This window comes from Melopsittacus undulatus, chromosome 6 (genome assembly GCF_012275295.1).
Source record: "Melopsittacus undulatus isolate bMelUnd1 chromosome 6, bMelUnd1.mat.Z, whole genome shotgun sequence".
In the NCBI taxonomy this organism is placed as follows: domain Eukaryota; kingdom Metazoa; phylum Chordata; class Aves; order Psittaciformes; family Psittaculidae; genus Melopsittacus; species Melopsittacus undulatus.
This window is the reverse complement of record NC_047532.1, coordinates 15374575-15394294: the sequence shown is the minus strand read 5'-3', so window position 1 is coordinate 15394294 and position 19720 is coordinate 15374575. Positions and strand designations below refer to the sequence as shown.

Here is a 19720-nt window from a genome sequence, read left to right as displayed (position 1 = left end):
CTCACAGACACATCAAGGCTGTCATCTGCTAGATCCAGGAAGAGGTGCCACCCTGCTGCTTGATAGGAGCAGATTAAATATCAGCAAACCTCTTCCTGATCTTAGTAACCACAATCATGTTACATGAATCACTCCTGCAAAACATACAGTGACAGCAGAGAAGTCAGGTTGTGTCATTCTGTACCCAAGGAGAACACCGTGCTTGGCAACCCTTCATACATCCGTGGGACTTCCTCCTTCACAGGAGTGCCAGCTCCTCCTCTCAACACATCACATTGCCTAAGGGTGAGAGAACTCTTATTCAGCTCCAGAGTTCCCAGAGGAACCTCACTGACACTACTGCCAGCCGTGCTGCCAACAGTGCAGAAAGCATCATTCTCACCTTGGAGCTACCCTGGGAGAAAGCAATTGCAGCTCTGCCATTGGTGGGCACTCACCAGCTTCCCTTACCTGTGTTTCTCCTCCATAGGGGACAGTTTTGTGCCCAAGCACAAAGTCTGACCCCACCAAGGGACTCTGGGGGTGGGGAAGGAAGCTCAGGCTCAATCCAGGAGGCTCTTATCTACTTAAATAGATGCTATTTGTATGGCTCACCTTGGTAGCATAAGCAGTGTGATTACTCAAGTGCTGTATCAGAACCATCGTGCAGAGATAGCTGTAAAACATCCCACCCTCTCTTCTCCTCCTACAACAGCTGTGCCTGTAGTGATTATTTGCATAAGTCACTCAGATCAGTTGCTATCAATGATTGTATGCTGGATTATCACTTAATGTTATTATACGAACTAGGTTTTACCTCCTTGACAAAGTGGGTATTTTTAGCTAAGTGGAAAACACTTCAGGGCCTAGACGTCAGCCAAGTCTCCTATAAGGAGAACAGCTGACTTGCTATGACTCAACTTCATTTACTGGCCACTTGGAAAGATTTTTGTTTCAATACCATATTAATAAGGTTAAGAACCGCAGAGTTGGTTGTTCTAACTTGTATATTTAGAGTGGAGAACATTTATTAAGCATTTGCAGGATCACAGCATAGATAGATTGATGTGACTTCTTGGGAACACAGTAGAAATAGCTACACCAAGGAAGAAATTATCACCTTTAGTTACTTTAGTAAGAACAGCACTTCTTACCTGGGCTGATTTATACCCACACAATACAAGAGAAAGGCTTCCTGCCTATGAGTGAGTGCTCACAAGAAGTTTTGATTTGAAATGCTGCATCCAACAGTCTACTTTCTCTTAAAACTTCTCCACTATATTACACTTTCTGTTCCTAATCAGTAGGTACACAAACATCTAAAACAAACAGGCTCCAGTAAATCAAAAACTGAAGGACCAGCTTCAAAGACGCTGGTTTAGTAGTGTGCCGAGACCTCATACATTCTTAGTGGGAGCTCAGGATTGTGTTTGAACAACCTCCTTGGGAAACCTTTCAGGTACGAGAGGTTGTTTTGGCACTTTGCCCCTGCAATGCAGTCTCCTGGCCCACAAGCAGAAGTCATGCTGAAAACCAGCACTGAGTTACTCTGTTCCACCCCAAAGTGGGGCTGCTAAAGGCTGCTGCTACCCAGGAGCTGGAGCCTTTCACACACCTCACCATGGGGGTGCAAAGCTGTGAGCCCCCAAACTCCACACTGCTGCCAGGTTAACAGGCATTTATGCTGGTTTGGTTTGGGGGTTTTTACAGCCACCAGTATTACCTAAGGCAAAGACAAAGTGAGCATATTCAATGCCTTCATTTGTACTGACAGAAGAATCTGTTGTCAGGCTGCAATCAGAATAATGTGTCTCCTCCTGCTCATCAAGGAGTAACCACTGAGAAAAAATTCAACAGTTCAACACATTTTTCCCTGTGCTTTTCACGCATGTCATACAAACATTATATATCAGAAGTACTAGAAATTGAAGCAGTCATTTAGACAAGCTGGATTGCTTCTCATCAGCATACCCTCATGTCAGTAATCAAAACCAATCAACTTAGATCAAATCAATGTGTTCAGATAAAATGCATACCACATGCTGGCTGAAATGTATACCAAAGCAAAGGTGCTGCTGTAGAAAGCTTCTAACAGCAACGCTGGGTCAATTTCCATTAAAGTACTAAGAAAATCTTTGGATAACTATTTTCAACCAGCCTTATGCAGCTCCAAAGAATTAACTGACTTTCTGCAGCTGGTCATTAGTAACATCCTAACACGTGGTGTCTCTGCTGGGTCCAATCAAGGGTTAAAGAGAAGAATTCACTCTCTGATCAAACAGGACCTTTGAGAATTCACAATTCACAAGGTGTATCTGGAGCCTCAGCTCCAGCAGCATTTGCAAGATTTATATGATGGTATTTAAAGTCATCATTTTACCCGGTTAAACATCTGGCTGCTGTCAAATTTCCAAGGTACGCTGAGCTGGAATGCACCTGCTTACAATACCAACTACTTCTGAACAGCATTTGGATTACAAGAAGGCTCAGGACCCTTCATCATGAAGTCAGTGCAAAAGGGCAACTCAGACTGGCTCTTCAAGGTGCTGATGGACAGGAGGATTAGCAATGAGCACTCACAGGGCTTCAGGACCCAGCACCCCAGTCAGCACTAGGACTGCCTTTCACCTGCTAGACCGTCTGCTTTGTGTTGTTAGAAGACACTTGACACAAGCCCTTCACAGATGTGTGCTTGGCTTTTACCCCATAGTTTAGCTGCAGGATCAATATCAAGGATAAGATTACACACCACCAGTGTGCTCGTGCATCCCAAGAGACCAGGTGTGAGCTGAGCTGCCCTATAGTTCAGCCAGTCACAGCCTCTGTTGTAATAGCTCACAAAAGCAGCTGTGAAGGACTGCCTGAAGCTGGCTGGGAAGTGGATTTAGAGTCCATTTTTTATATTAGCCCCATTTCAGTTCTCTTAATGGCCCTGTTCTACATTTCAAACAGCAGGAAACCTTTGCTTGCCTCTCCACTTCAATTTTTCACTCGATGAGATGACTTGTTTTTCTCTCAACCGATCACTGTCGTATGCCTAACTAAATGTGTCAAGCAGACAGTATTATAAGAGATTGATAAATGCTAAACTTCTAAGAGGCTTAGGAATTAGAAACATAATCAAGTGTCACTGCCAGAGGCAGAAGAGTTGTTTAGGAATTCTGATATGCACCAATTCAGCAGATACTCATTTTTATGCTAGTTTACCAGAAACAGGCAGCTTCAGGAAGCAGAAATGCTTCTCTGCCTCCGGGCTCATTCACTATGGGGTAGAGGAATCACCATGGGGTAGAGAAATCACCATGCCATCTCAGACCAGCAGCTGGAGTGTTTCAGCTTCTGATGCAAATAGTGATCAGAAATGGATATTTCTGGAATAGATACTAAACTGCAGTGAAGTACAATTATGTAAAACCTTACCAACAGGGGAAGCATCTTCCTAACTTAGAAGCCAATCACCAATAAACCAGCTTGTGGTGGACCTCCTTTTCAGTGCTGTTTCATGGGTAACCGAAACACTGAAACCTCTCCTCCTTCTCCCTTGCCAGAAGGGCCAAACATGCAGAATCAGGCAAATTCCAAAGGCTTTTTATGACATGATATTAAATTAAATTAAAATTAAATTAAAACTTATTTTTTTTTAGCCCAATAGGTGTAATTTAAAGGACCTTGTGCCTCCCTCACTGGTAAAACTGTACCCTGTCACTACAAGATGCTCTCTGATAGTTCTTGGCCAGGAGCCCTAGGAAATCCACTGTCGTCACACACATCAGACCCACTCATATCCCACTGACTGGTATATTTGCAGTCAAACTATCTGTCATCACTGCCTGCATCCTTTCAATGGTAACCAAGGAGTTACAGAAGAAAAACTGTAAACTGATGGGGTTTGGTCCCTCATCCAGAAGGAGCCTGAGGCTGGAGACTGTGCCCTGGTATGGGCTCTCTTTGGTGTCCAACATAGCTGGCAGCAGCACCAGCTCCTGAAGCTGCTCATCTTTGGTGTTTATGTTCTCAGAACACTGCATAGGCTTCAAGAGCCAGAAACTTTTCCCTTGCACTCTCCTCACATCCAAGCAGAAGTATGTTTTGCACTGAGTAGCTGGCTAGACAGCCCCTCTGTTACTTTCCTGTGGAGTTCTTACTGGCCACCTGCAGGTAAATCCAGCCTGTATTTAATCCCTAGATTTGAAGCATTATCTCATGTTTATTTTTAATACTGGCCTTGACTGCAGTATTTTATGCACAGGTACATGATCTGTCCCCAGTCTGTAAACTGACTTCCTACAGGAATCTGTTGAAAGGTCTTCTTCACAGCATCAGAAAGGCACCTGAGCACAGCAATACAGATAACCTGATGGAGGCATTCACTTTGCTGTCCTGATCTAGTTAACCAGCAATCACATTACCTTGCTCCTTCAATACCTCTGGGCTCACTTCAATTCACTTTGGTCTCTCTGAACCTGACACTATTATATCCCCTGTTGTAAGATGCTCTCCAAAATAGTTGATTTTGCAAAGGGCTGAACATCTTGAACCCCTATTTCACCAGTGGAAATATACCTTCAGTCAAAACACATCTAGACTCAGAGTGCTCACTGCAGCACTATTAATTAACAATTAGATGCAGGCCTCCAGTGAGCTGTCTGATTTGAGATAGGATAAAGTAGTCAACAAGTATATCAGTCACCTGTCAAATCCAAACTGCCATGTTTGTTAAAAGCAGAATACTCATGCACATAAAAGCATGATGCACTGGTAAACTAACAGCAAGTGACTTCCTTGTGGTTTCCACATGGAAAACATCCCTTTCCTTTAGGCACTGTTTGCACTCTCCCCACTGTACCTATCAGAAGCTTCTGTAGCACCATCAAATCTGCATGCATTTAACTTCAAAACCAGTGTTACTAACTGCTTCCTAAAAGGTAAACGTTTCATGTTAACATAAGAACTCTTGAGACATATTGACTTCCATGACTCCTTGCTATTTTCAAAATTCAGTTCTTCCATTGAAAATCAATGAAAAAAATAATCTCTAAATAGGTTGCTGGACTTCTGTTCATTTGCAAAAGCAAAGCTGGGAAACTGAATTAGATTAAGAATTGAAAAGGCAGAAAGCACGCTGCCATTCATTTTAGTCACTTCCAAGCATCTTGGTTTGACTCTGCTGAAGGCAAATTCCAGTGTCAAGTACAAAAGCTCCAGATCATCTAAGATGAATGCCTGTTAAATCTTCAGTTGGAACTATTGCCTTCATTTATAAAAACACAATTTCTGCTCCAACAACAGAATTAGCATAAGTGCCCTTACAGTCTCGCTCACAGGATCTGCCAGCTCTATCTTCTTTCTTATTTCAATCGGAGATTGACGTCAGCAGCATTCAAAACCTGTTGAGACCTCATTCTCCAGTTTCTACTTAATTTGATGTCTCAGAACATTTATATGACTCACAAAAATTGGTGCTTGAAGCTTCAGGGCACAAAGATGGAAAGAAATCCAAAGGGAAAAAAAGATTGCGTTTAATATAGTAAAATAATAGTAAAGAGAAAGAGCTAGAGAAAATACACTCAGGTGCTATTTTTGGCAAAGGCTGTGCACTGAAAGAAGCACTTTTTTTCTCTTTCATTACTCAGTAAGACAAAGAAAAACAATTTTCTGTTCCATTCAATAGTGAATGAAGAGGTCAGTCATAAAAGCAATGTTAATTGTATAGGATTTTACAGCAAGCTGCGGGAGTTGAGCAAGAATTTGGGACCACCAAAGCATCAGACCTTCCAACAGAGGATGCTGCTTGATACAGAACACGCATAGAGTCAGTCTTTAGAGTCAGAAACCACTGCTGGAAACAGCTACAAACTGCAAGTCCAAATTCAGTTTGCGCTGTGCAGAAGTGAAAATCTTGAGAAGAGCTCATTTCTGAGGAGGTTGGATGTAATCACTGACACCAGTGCAGATTTCATTCCTGCAAACTCCTGCCCCTTCCTCTGCAGATACACATGCACTCTACATCCCCTGGATAAAGGGAAGACCATGGAGATGGGGAGATGCCTTCCTGACTGCACCTCACAGGGAAACAATCTACTGCAATTCTTCCACTCTCACACATGGTGGTCTCTAGTTCCAAACCCAGGTCTGTGCAAGTCCTCCTCTGGTTAAAAACAACCTGAAAAGAGAACACCAGCTATAGGAATCCCTCAAGCCTTGACACACTGTCAGGTTAACGCTCTTACTGTTATTAATCAAGAATTTAATAGATGAGATCTTAACATTAACGAGTCTTGGGAATCTTTTCATTAAAAAGAGCCAATGAGTCATGACTGAAAAAAGTCACTCAGCATCGCCCTTTGTTCAAAACAGTCTCTCAACTTCTGTATTGAGCAGATGGGGTTTAGCACAACACCCAGGGCTCACCTGTGGCCTGAGGGCAATTACATCTTTAGCAGTTTCATTTTATATCCATAAAATAAGCAGACAAATTAGGAATGAAAAAGCTCCTGCTTCTCATATTTCCTAAGAACAGTCCCAGAGTAGTTGGCAAATACAATAGCCTGGATTTATTCTGACCTTCCTTCATGAAAAACATATTAAGAAATCAATGCTGTAATACTTCCCTGACATGTAGACTACAGTTGAAAAGAAGAGAAAAGGCCACACTGCATGGATTCTGACATTATAACCAGTGAAACAAATACCACCTCTTCTCTGCCTTTGTATCAGGGGACTAAAACCAGGCTTTTTTCACCTAAAAATTAGGTAATTAAAACCAGACTTTAAAAAACATGTCTGGATTTTTTTTCCAGAGCGCCCTGTCTCACAGTCATAGGGTAACACAACATTGCACCTTTGGAGGTCACAGGATAAATGGCTGCCATTCCAGGAGCTTTACAGCTCTGAAGATCCCAGCTGAAGTCAAAAGGATGCATAAGTTGGATGTGTTCAGTACCAGAGCAAATAAACACCTTACATGCAGTTAGTGGCAAATAAAGCTATTCGTTTCCCCCTCTTTAATTCTGTAAATGGTATGGCAGGTGACTACATTGTCCTCACTTAGCAACATCAGGTTTTGACATCCAACTGGAGCTACGGTGCTGCTTCCTGGTCCCCCAGGCATGAGGAGAGGACTCCCACAGCCTGCACTGCTGATGGGAGAACTGACACACGACTTAGAGCCAACAATGCGGTGATGTTGCTGTGTCTAAGTTACATCCAGCTTCTGCAAGCAGCACTGATTTGGGTGAAATTCCTTGTCAAAATAGTAACCAGTTGGAAGAAAAAGACCATTTCCAGATTTCAGTGAAAGATTATTCTAATCACAGTTTTGCCATAACCAGGTTGGATGAAGCCTTGAGTGATATGGTTTAGCGTGAGGTGTCCCTACCCATGGCAGGGGGGTTGGAACTAGATGATCTTGAGGTCCTTTCCAACCCTAATTATTCTATGATTCTATGACAATGGCATGGATGACTGTTGCTTAATTTGTTCCTTTTATATTTCCTGCAGTCTTTTGATAGAATAATAAGTAGCTTCTATGCATATTTACATCAGAATTATAGCAGGAAATGTGAAATTATGTCCAGGACTTCAGAACGATGGCCACAGCTTTGAATATGCTACTGCGGAGTGTATTTGCAACTCGGAACAGCAGCAAGTACATTACAGAGGCAGAACTTTATGCAGATCCTTCCCTTGGAAGTATTCTCTTTTTACATAACTAAATCAATAATGAGCATGAGTGAAAGGAAATGATGAATTTTATACTTCCAACTCCCTAAGACTCAGGAGGGACCAAGCAGTTCTCACAGATTTCCTAGTTTAATATCTTTGCAGTGGTGACGTTTCCTGCATGCTATTTTCAAGGTAAAGGGCAATCTTATAAAGAAGGAGATCTGTTTTAGCTGGGATAAGGAACCTTAAACAGGTATGGATTTTCAGCTGTCACATACTTTAGTGCAACAGCTGGAATGAGCATCAGCATAGAAATACTGTTCATCTGGAGCCCTAAGTTCCTATAATCAGCCAACACATTCAAGTCCCTTCTGTGCTTTACACCATGTCTCACACTTAGGAAAACAACCTAGGAAGGGGGTTTGGTGAGACAGGGTGTATAAAAACAGGCTGAGGAGCTTTGCTAAATGCACACCTTCCTCACCCAAGGAAGCTCTGAGCCCAGACACCAACCACCTTGCTGGAATCCACATGGTGTTTGTGCAGACTGACACTTCTGCCACAGCACATCCACCCCTGCAGAATCCAGCCCTCCTGGGCTTGCTGCTTAGGGCTGCTCCTTGCAAGCCAGTGTCTGAGTACTGCTTCTTTGGGGTTGCTTTCAACTGTAATTAACAATCATTAAAGGTACTGGGGTTTTTCTTGTTGCTGGTTTTAATGTCATCATCCTGCTTTGGTTCTACCCTAGTTTTGTGCCACATTGAACTCCACTCACTCACTGGCTTTAGGGCATATCAGCACTGTGAGCTAGAATTGTCTACCCAGACCCCATTTACCAGAGACAGAGCCAGCTCCAGAAGTGGAGAATGGGATTGGAGGTGGAAGGAAAAAACTCAATGGCATTTCAACTTCTATACCTTGAACTGTCACTGAAGTGTCTCTCTTTAACGGCTGCACACAGCCAAAACTTGCTCTCTGGCAGGCTGCTTCCACAGCCCCTCAAGCAACTCGTTCTGAAAGAGCACAGCATTCCCAACAACACATGGCACAAGCTTGTGCTTTGGGCACCTTAGAAATAACGTGGGAATAAACCAGACGCAAGGCAGGACTGAAGCTAGCACTTTGTGTTCATCCCTTAGGCACTGGAACAAACCCTGCCACGCTGCGCTGCAGCAGAGAGGCACTCTGCAGTAGTTAGAGAAAGGAAGTTTAATCATCACTTCCGACCCCTAACCAGCTCTTTTCTTTCCCGTTTCCCAATCCTCAGTTGCTTTCCTTTTAGTCAACTCCACCTCTACAAAGGGAGCAGAGAGTGAACTGAAAAGAATTCCAGCTAAAGAAGGGGCTGCCACCATTATCAGAGCTGAAGGTGACAAGAACAGAATATAGTGTCTCTTTAGAAACTGCACACACATGAACATGAACATCGTGTTATTGTTGCATGCAATCAACTGATGCAGCAGCATACTCTATTATAGTCAGGGTTATCCTTCCCTTAAAAGGAAACAATTAAATGGACTTCCTCTCTTTTTCCCAGCACTTCTTGGTCACTCTTCCACACAATTCCACAATTTCAAATCCTGTTATGACAGCACTCTGTGAGAACTGTCCTTACAGTTAATACACAAGTGTTCACAAAAGTGCTGCCCAATTTCACCAAAAGCAAGCCAGGGTGCATAACACAGAGCCAGAAGGAAACTATAGGAAAGGTGGTATAGCCTTACAGAAACATGTACAACATGAAGCTTAAGTGCACAGCGAGGAAGCAGTTTAGTATTTGGTGGTAATTCCAGTGGGAATACATATTTTAGCCTTTCACCTATGTACAATGGTTATCGAGTTAAAAAACAAATAAATCCAAACCACACTTGATGGGAGTTATTTCTCTCTTCTCCCTCAAAATAAAAACAGACCTGCAGTCCTTGCTATAAAGACTTTACATGGACCTACCAAGCTGACTCATGCCAGTCTACCACAATTTGGTGTTCAGAGCACTTCCATTTAGAAGTGGAAGGGCTCAGTGCCCGCTGGCAGCCGAGCGGGATGCAGTTTCCATGGCACTCGAACACTCAGTAGCTTCAGAGCTGCCACAGTGTTAGCACCAGTGTAGGGACCAAAGGAGAGGAAGCAGCAGGTGGATCTTTGAATAAGTGCATGCAAAGGGAAAAACAGCATTAGGGTGAATATCCTGCCTCGTAAACATGCTCTGCATGGATCCCCTGTATGTTCTGTTTTATCACTCTGGCTACAAGAAAAGCAGAGAGACAGTAACATTTGATTATCAGTAGCATATGCACACACACAGATTTACGCACACTGCTCTCTCTCCATGACTTTACCCTCTAGCACTGGTACAGATGTCTCTATCCATTCGTCAGAGCATCTTGCCAGCCAGAATCTGGCTGAGAAAATACCATCATTGAGCCTTTTCTAAGTAACACACGAAGTTTAATCACTTGACTCGTACCATACAAAGTCATTTCAGTTAATAAAGCACAGCAGTGCATTTACCTGCTCCACATACACCTGCTCCCCCAAGTTTCAAACACTCTTGCCTCCTCCTGTTTCAGTTTCTCACATGAATCAGTAGGAAAGCAGTGAGTATCGAACATATGATTAGCAAAGAAATGAGTATGAAGCAGAATTAGCAAACCTAGAGGACTTTTCAAACAAGATAAAAGTGCACAGCGGAAGGACAAGGTAAAACACTTGGGACTGACAGCTCCATTTGGAAGAAGGAACATCTTGGCAACAAAGCAAAGCTGGGACAGTGGCAGAAGCAGAGTAGGATACACTAGGAGGCTTGAGATACTCTTTTAGGCTGCAGTGGCCCCTGACTATAAAATGCAAGGTGCTAAGCTGCTGTTGAATGATATATCTATCCCCAGACAGGATTTACATGTTTCCCACTTTGCCACTCACTAATATTTGCTGGGCAACCAGAAGAGCTCAGCAGAAATCTAGGCTGAGATTCATGTTTGTTGTTAAACATTACATTGTTGTGCACATGGCAGAAGCTAACCAGCAAGCCATGGGCCTTCCAGCTCTCCACACTGCAGAAGTGTACTGCATTTTTGTCCAGTTTCTGGTGCTTCTCACTGGTGTGTCCTTCTGTCAGCATGATACACATCTGCAGAGTCCAACACTGCTGCCCTCCAACACAGCTACACACAGCAGTCGGGTGGATCTCTGAGCACACTGTGGTTACATTATGGATTCAGCAAAATTCAGCTACAATAACCAGGTAAAAAGTAATTTTGGGGACCTGATAATTAAAAGGGAAAGAAAAAACAAAACACAGCAAACCACAAATTATGTGGGCAGGAAATAATGTCACCATTTCCCCTGTGCTGGAAGAATCACAGAATCAACCAGGTTGGAAAAGACCTTTAAGATCATCAAGTCCAACCATTACCCCACCAATACCACCATAAAAACCATGTCACTGAGAGCCTCATCACTCATTTGCCTTTCTAACAAATAGAAAAGTGCTTCAGGGCTACTCATAAGACCTTCCCTCCATATGAATGAAAATAGCCTTGCTGATAGAAATAAAGAACATCAGTGCTCAACATCTGGGAGCTCAGTTTATGCTGTTTAATGAATCAGGATGGCATTTAATAGCTAGACAACAGAAAATAAATTACAAAGTACCTACAGCTAAACTCCTGGGTTGAAGGTCTCGGATTTCTGTTTTTATCTCTAAAATCAGCCATTCAGCCTACTGATAAGTGTTGCAGAAATATGACACTGCATTAGTTACAACATTGAAGTTATAAATGTGAATAAGCTCAAAGTTATATTTTCTCATTTAACCAAAAACTTGTGACACAGTTTAAGTATGTCCTCACTTGAGACAAATACTACTAGAACTCATAAATCCACCCACTGTATTATCTGGTAACTGATCACAGTGTAAACAAGTGTATTTAAATATAGAATATACCTGCCATCATGCAGAAGATAACACTGTGAAAGAAAATCATAGTCAGGGTAATTCTGGTAAGACAAGGACAACACGAAAATGCCTTGAGGAACATGAACCTAAGACATTATGTAAAATGATTACAAAATACCCGTTCTGGATTTCTGCTGTAAAAAGCATTAAGTGTAAAACGTGAGGAGGCCAGAAACCCATTTGTCCTTTCAAAGCTGAACTGCCTCACTGCATCAGCTGAAGAATTACCCTTGAAATTTCCCACGTAGAGCTTTTCCTTTACAAGAGAACCAGGCAATGTTGGCCCATGTTCACTACAAAAGGCCCAGACCTTTGAACTACCAGCAGCATTGAATCAGCTAACACAAACACACTCAGCCCTGCTCCTGGATACAGCCCAGTACCCTGCATGCAATAGTGTAACTTTTGTCATTTCATAAGGAAAAAGATCTTCACTATGATGGGGGACACACACTGGCACAGGGTGCCCAGAGAAGCTGTGGCTGCCCCACCCCTGGCAGTGTTCAAGGCCAGGTTGGACACAGGGGCTTGGAGCAAGCTGTTCCAGTGGAAGGTGTCCCTGCCCATGGCAGGGCTTGGAACTGGATGAGCTTTAAGGTCCCTTCCAATCCAAACCAGTCTGGGATTGTACGATTCTATGAAATGCTTCATATCTCCAGTAACTCTACAAAGATGTAGCACAAAAAGAGATACTACACCTTGTAGCGGTGTAGCATTACAAGCAGGAATAAGTCCAGAGGTAACAGAGCTTAGATCAAAGTTGAATTTGACCTTCATTGCAATGTAGAGTTAAAATGAGTTAACAATGGGATTGAGGTGATTAGCTCTAAACAGAAATAAACCTTCCACATCAAGTATACAACTGCAAACACAGCAACACCATGCTCAGCAAGCTCAGGCTCTTAAATAAATGTAATAGTGAGTGGGATAGCTATTAACCTGAGTTTTTATTGTTAAGATTTTATTTCTCTCTCTTGTATCACACTTAAAACTCTAATTTTAAAGACCATTCAGAGTGGCATGAACACCAAGCTCTTCCCAAAGCAGGAATACAGTTACTTGAGATATAATCAAGACCCTGGAATTGAATTAAACACACTGATACTATATCTTCTCTGGTCAAATACTCTGCATTGTGTTTTAGCATCAGATGTAGTGCTTTACATCCACTCATCCCAGAATGATTTTCATTCCTGGGACCCAGTAAGTCCTTAATGCTGTGACTAAGATGTAATCCTTGCCTCTGTACAAGGAACAACCTGTTCTTTTCACTATCATGACTTGTCTGGTTTAGTTCTTTGCCTAAACAGCAAATCAGAGGATTTCACAGCAGCTGTGAATCTGCTGAGCACCATGAGGCCCATTGGATCTTTAGACATCCATTGCTATTACATCTTTATATTAAATTACACAACTCTTACTATCTTTTTTTTTAGAAACAAGTCTTGTGTAAGGATTAAGTTTAAAGTTAGAGCTTATAAAGAACTTAGCAAAAACATGATGGGAATGGGGTGCCAGGGGAATAGATGATTCTCTCATCTGAAATGCATAATTAGCTTTTGGTTAAGTGTGCAATTAACATTAAAACTTACAATCAAATATGATGATGTTCTAATTTTACCTCCTTTAAATGAAAAAAATAATCTTAGTTACCAGATTTGTTGCTTTGAATCCCTTCCCTATGAGGCAAGCTGCACAGTAACATCCTGTTATGTGAGTGACAACCAATACAAAGAGCTTTTAAAAACACTGCATATATGCCTTCTGGACAGTTACACGGCTTGGGTTTTAATGTGGGTTAGGCTTTTTCTGGTTAGTAATGGTGAATGCCATTCAGCATAATTAGCAGTTGTCATATTCCTGTTTGTAAAGATCCTTATCACAAAAACACCCTCTTTGCACCCTCTTTCCAGCTGTGCCTGAAAGCTGTAACGTGTGGTTCAGACATCCACTACAGCTAATCACAAACCCCTCCAGGTTTCAGTTCAGCCATGAGAACATTTTATTAATGGGAAAGAAAAAGCTGTACTTATCCTAGCAGTTTAAAACTGAGAAGCAGCACCTTAAAAGAAAAAGCATACTGCATTTTAAATATGCTGTCTCCACCTGAACATCACATCCTCTTTGTCTTTTAACCTGAAGTAAATTTTAACCTCATTTGCCTTTAAAAAAGGGGGTTGAAAGTAGTTTCAGCTGTAACATCAGCTGCCAAACTCTGCATTTAGTTATGCTCATTATAATCATATGTATGCTTATGTGTAGTATGTGCAACAAAAATGACACTCCACTGTGTAGGGTGCTGTACAAAAGTATAACGGAAGTGTAATGAAATACCTCACACAAAGCACATACTGTGTGGTGTGCAAAGTGTTGTGGCATGCAAGTGGTTTGAGTTAAACACTGACAGCGTTACTAGCCAAAAAGTTCACAGAATTAACCTAAACTGGGCCAACATGAAAGACCAGAGTTTGCTCCTCAGGCAGTTAACGTGAACGCTACGTAGCTCAAGCATTCTGCTGTTATAATTACTTACCACCAATAGACAAACAAACACACAGAACAAGGAAAGAGAAAAAGAAATCTCACATTGCTCCCACCCCAAAACCCAAATCACTTTTATTCATTCACCCTTCTTCCACCTGGATGTGGACAAAGTGGCCTTCTCTAGCTGCTAGGCAACCTGAACACTGCATTGAGTGTTAACTGTGTGCATTTGCTAAAAATATAATAATGTTACCTTTGAGATTTAGTTATAATAAAAGCAATGTCTAGCTGAAAATACAATAGCTTTCCTTCAGTAATCAGTAATTAGTAATTCCAGGAATATAAAATTTTTGGCCAAGAAGAAAATAATCAACATGTACACCCCAAATGCAGAGAGATATTATAAACTGGCTCCTTACAAATATATGAAAGTATTATTACAGATGACAGTGGGATAAAAGAGTTCTAATCCAAAAATTACATTTATGTACCTATTAGAATATCTACACAATAGGTGAATATATTTACATAAGTAATGTGCAAATTACCAAACCTTATCCAACTACAAAATGAACTTTCTCAGTAAAGGTCATTTATTCTATTTACCATATCCAAACAAGACTGAAAATACTTGAAAGTAAAACAGTTAACTAAGCTTGGAGTTCTTTAAAGAAAAAATACAACTACAAAACATTATCTTACATAAACTCTCCCCAGACCATTTTCCCTTTTTGTTTTATCATTCTAAAACCACTGTGAATATATTTGCCATGCTCCATTCCTCTCAAACTCAAGAGATACTCCAGTCTTTTCAAAGCAGATCATTTTCCAGGCTACAAGGTCACTAGCACACCTGACTGGACTCTTATTAAAATATCAGCGTGGGTGACTGAGGTGCTAATGTCAAAGCAAGAGGCCCACCAACAACCTCAAATTGAAATGAAGGAGAACTCTTCTTTGATCATTACATTTGACAGCTTGTCAAATCCTGATTCACAAAACAGACTTCCTCAAACTCAGCACAAGCACAATAGCTAGATCTCGAGCTTAAAAACACTCATCAATTCCTATTGGAGATATTAACCACAAGACAGGCCAGAAAGACATTTACTGACACAACGTCTTTACATGCAGCCACTTGGTAGCTGAAGCAGTGGGAGTTTTTCTTAGCTTTAAGAAAACCCAGGAAGCTTTTTACAGCCTGGATCCTACACCTACTATTCTGCTTTTTTGTTCAACAAAAGCAAATAGAAAGCCCCACTGATCTCTCTGGATCATAACACAACAGTAGTAAGTTCCTTCCCACCCTGAGATTGTAGGACACAAAACAAGGTTCTTTGTGCACAGCTTTAGCACCTCCAGTGTGTCACAGCTGCATACACTTAAGAGCTCCACAAGCACCTATGAACTGTAAAAGACCTGGCTTCATGGAGCAGAGAACACTAGAAGTTCCTAGAAGTATTTCTCCATGGATTTTATAAAGACATTTGAAATGGTTAATTTAAACACTTGTACATTCCCCTTCATCACTTAGTTTCACGTTAGTTTCATATTCAAACTGATTCGGGTAAGACTTAACATCAAGCTTAGGGAGAGCATAATTAAAAGAACCAAAAAGTCAACGTAACTGTGAAGTTTTAAGTCAAAGCACAGTGTTCAATGGAGCCACAGGGTCCCACACCACAGAAACTCCATAGCAGCTGGAAATCAGACTTAAAAGTAATTGGAAGACAGATTGGTAACAAAACTCTTGTTCCTACACAGAGGAACACATAGTTTTGATATGCTAATTGATCCCACTCCTACTACATGTACCCCAAAGAATACATTGACATTACAAGTTTAGTCTCATGGTAGGCAGGAGGTAAGTAAGTTCAAATACTGTAGGGTTTATGGTCATACACACTTCATGCTTTTGTTAAGGTCTTTAAATCATGACTCACATCAGGGATCCTTGCAAGGAGGACAGAAAGAGAGACAAAAAGAACACCAATCACTCTGGAAAATGTCAAACTTCTACATGAACCTTTTATTGAATGTAAATTTTAAATCAACAGTGTTGATGGTGATTCCAATATTACAGCTCCTACAGATAGCACCTACCAAGGAATCCACCCGACATCTCTTTTCATAAGAAGTTTAAGGCTATTAAAGACTTTTTCCCCCCAAAGCCTTCAAACATTTAATAAAAATTATTGCTTAATTCATTTTAATCCCTGTATCTTTGCAAAAAAACAACTATTTCATGATGTTTTCTGCCTTGCTTTTAATCACCTCACTAGAGAATGTCATGTTCCAAGATTAAGAAAGATAAACTGGAAACCATCTTTAGTTGCTTACTTATGAGGCCTGAAGTACAAGTACCTTTTATTACATAAACCTTAAATCAACCAGTTTTATGTCAGATTACCTACATTAGTTTCAATGCCAAAATTCTGCAACATAAAAAGGATCTTTGATTAAATGTTTTGTTGTTTCTTCTATCTGGCAACACAGATCTGAAATGAATCATATTTCTGCAGTAAAAAAAAACAGTTCCTAATTTTAGATTCTTGCTAATTTATTGTGACTATTCAAGAGCATCACAATAAATTAATACTATAATATTACATTTTCATGCAATAACTAGAGATTAATTATATATCAAGTGTATCTAGACCAGTCACAAGACTATGTTCTTAGCTGGGGCTAAGAAGCATAGAAATGTTTCTATAGTATGGATAGAAATGCTCTACAGTTTCAACTCATCCTCAAGACTGAACCTTAAGCTTAACCTGTGGGAGAAACCACTAAGTAGGCAGCTACTCTGGGTTAGCAAGCCCACTCCTTTGAAATTGTTTAAGAAAATAGTAGCCTCATATCTTTGAGATCTTTTTATACAAAATAGAAGAGAAGAATCTCCATAACTGGAATTCCAGCTGGAGCTCCATGATACTTTAAAACACAGCAAACTGAGAACAGGTTTTTTAAACACAGTGAGTAATTTACATAGACACAGAGAGTTTAAGCATCATCAGAATAAACTGCATTTTCACTGCAGGGTTTAAATCATTTGCCAATAAGTAGAATAAAAAACCCACTTGCTTTCCATAAGAAGGAACATCAAGAGCTACTGACAATTGCTTGGCCTTGGTCGGCCACTCTGCAGCTCAGGAATGCTCTTTTTGTTGAAACTAGGTTGGGATGCTGTCATCAAAAAGGCTGAAAGAGTTCCATGCCAGGGTGTTTGAGCAGAGGGAGCCTCCAGCTTACCTGCACAAGTTCTCTTCCTATTTGATTTACCAAGAAGTCACCTCAGCAGAGATGGTTTGAAGCACACCTCTGTCTTCTCCCTGAGGAATCCTGGATGGACAGAGTGTGCTGGCTTGGTGCTGCTGAGCAGGTAGAGGAGTTGCAACTATCTTATTCAGATGACACGAGCTGATAGTAGAAGCTATGCGTAGAGTTCACTCACCAAGTGCTCACTGTATTTCTTTGCCTATTAGTGCTCACTCAGAAAGTGCTACTGAAGGACTCCAGACCTGCTTTGGGTTTGTTGCAGTTTAAAAGTACACTGACTCCTGAGAATGTAGAGCAGATGCCTAAGACCAGATCAGGAATCCCACCAGTGGAGCAAGACAGCAGCAAAAGAGAACTTGCTCAGCTATACTGCAGGGATACAAATGATACAGCCACACAAAACATGAACAACCAAAATCGATATTAATCCAAAAATCTACCTCCAAACAAGCTATTATTTACCATCATATCTTTGCTAGGATTAATATAAACACTGTCACTTACCCAGATCTGCAGCTTTACCCGCTTGTCATTCCTATAAACTGTTTTCACTTTGAAGTCAATTCCTACTGTGCTAACAAAGGCTGGTGTGAAAGTGTCATCGGCGTATCTGAAGAGGAAGGATGTTTTACCCACGCTGCTGTTGCCAATGATGAGGAGCTTGAACATGTAATCAAAATTTTGATCTGAAGTGTCTTTCTGCCTGTATCTGGCATCTGTTACTGAAGCCATCTAAGAAAATGACAAACATTGAAAAAGAACAGATTTAAGAGCAGTTCAGCATTTGTTTTCCTTAACTGTGTACCATATGTTTAGCTTCTCTCTCTTCTTTCCAATATCATAACCACTATATCTGCTGAAGAAAGAGGAACACACGTTGAAATCTTCTTTTAAACCCTGGTTTTAAATTTCTATTACCCACTTGTTCTGGTGAGATTTCCCAACCCAAGAAACAAACCTGTTGCACCGCTTTGTGTTTAAGAGAACAGGCCGTAGACTGTTCAAATACTAGTGGAGAAACAGCATTCTTTACTGCCGTGGCAGGGTGCCACTTCTGTTGCTCCAATAAATTGGAGTACTGGAACCAAGAACTAAAATCTTTGACAGAGCATCCAACTACGCAACTCAGTAAGCAGCCTCCAAGGCAGGTAAACTTCAAAAATTCCTTTTATGACTACTAGGGAGCAATCTGTATTTTGAGCACAGGCACCACCACGGTTTTATTCTCAGGAAAGTTGTGTCCTCAGCATCTACAGAAGGAAAAAGAGCAAGCAAAGGGAGAAGATGAAACACCAAGAATTTCGTCTGAAAACTTTGAACCCATCTAACACCTACCTTCTCTCAAGACTGCACTTTAACAGTACCTGCATAAAACATGAGGGCTCAGTGGGCTGCAGGCAGGTTTTGGAACAGGTAAATTATCCCTTTTTACTATGGGGACATGGGAGTTGGGGATGTTAGTGGGGTCGGGAGGAGGGAATATGCAGCCTCAGAGATCTCTGCTCCTCTTGTGACCCCAAATTGCATTCAGAAATCAAAAGACTATGGACTCTGCAGTATCAAGACATGTGGAACCCAATGAGCAGCCCTGGATGCTTTAATGTATGCAGCTTAGATACTCCGTGGGAGAAGGCAAGGTCCTGACTTCTCATCTTTGTACAGAGCAGAAGATAACTACACAGACCAAATTCTATTGAGGGAAGAGAAAGGAAACTTTACATTTTAACAGATATGCCACACTTTTAATCTCTAATGCTGTTTCAGAATCTGCCCCACATCAAACAAGCAAAGGTCTCTGCTCCTCATGATCAGTCATGAGGCTGGCAAACTGCAGCAATGACAGCACAGCTCTGATTAGCAGCTACTCATCCAAACTAGACACGTTCTATTTGTGTGCAGTGTCAGAAAGCACTGGGTGGAGACCAAAGCCTCTTCCCCTGGTGACCAACCAAAGGAGTTAATTTTCACCTCAACTCATTCATAGGCACCTTTGGGAACAAAACTCCCACAAATATCTACTCCCAAAGTGCCCAAACACTTTCCTTCTCAGCAAGCCTCACCTGCACACAGGACTTCACTCACCCACTGAAAACAAACCGCTCAAAACTCACTGCACTTAAACAGCTCCAAACCAAAATGCTGTCCAAAGGCAGTTTAAATAGGAAGGCAAATTTGACTTAAATTCCCAGCAGAGGGAAAACAAACCAAAGCCAACCCAGTTGAACCTTCAGTAAAGTACGCACGATGGCTTATCTCTGATTTAACACCTGCAGCTTTCTCACATAGAAGAAGGCTGGAGCAGCAGACACGTTGTTCACAGCTTGTATTAACAAGGACAGCTTCTGAAGAACTTTA

At 41.3% G+C, this 19720-nt stretch overlaps 1 protein-coding gene across 2 annotated transcripts in view; it reads right to left on the bottom strand.

Annotated features, from left to right (window-relative positions):
* The window catches only part of RAB3B (RAB3B, member RAS oncogene family), a 63963-nt gene that overhangs the window by 32423 nt on the left and 11820 nt on the right, over positions 1 to 19720 (bottom strand). For both annotated transcript variants that reach the window (XM_031050661.2, XM_034063952.1), the window contains exon 2: positions 17870 to 18097. In XM_031050661.2, the coding sequence (XP_030906521.1) occupies positions 17870 to 18097 (228 nt within the window). The remainder of the gene's footprint in view (positions 1 to 17869; positions 18098 to 19720) is intronic.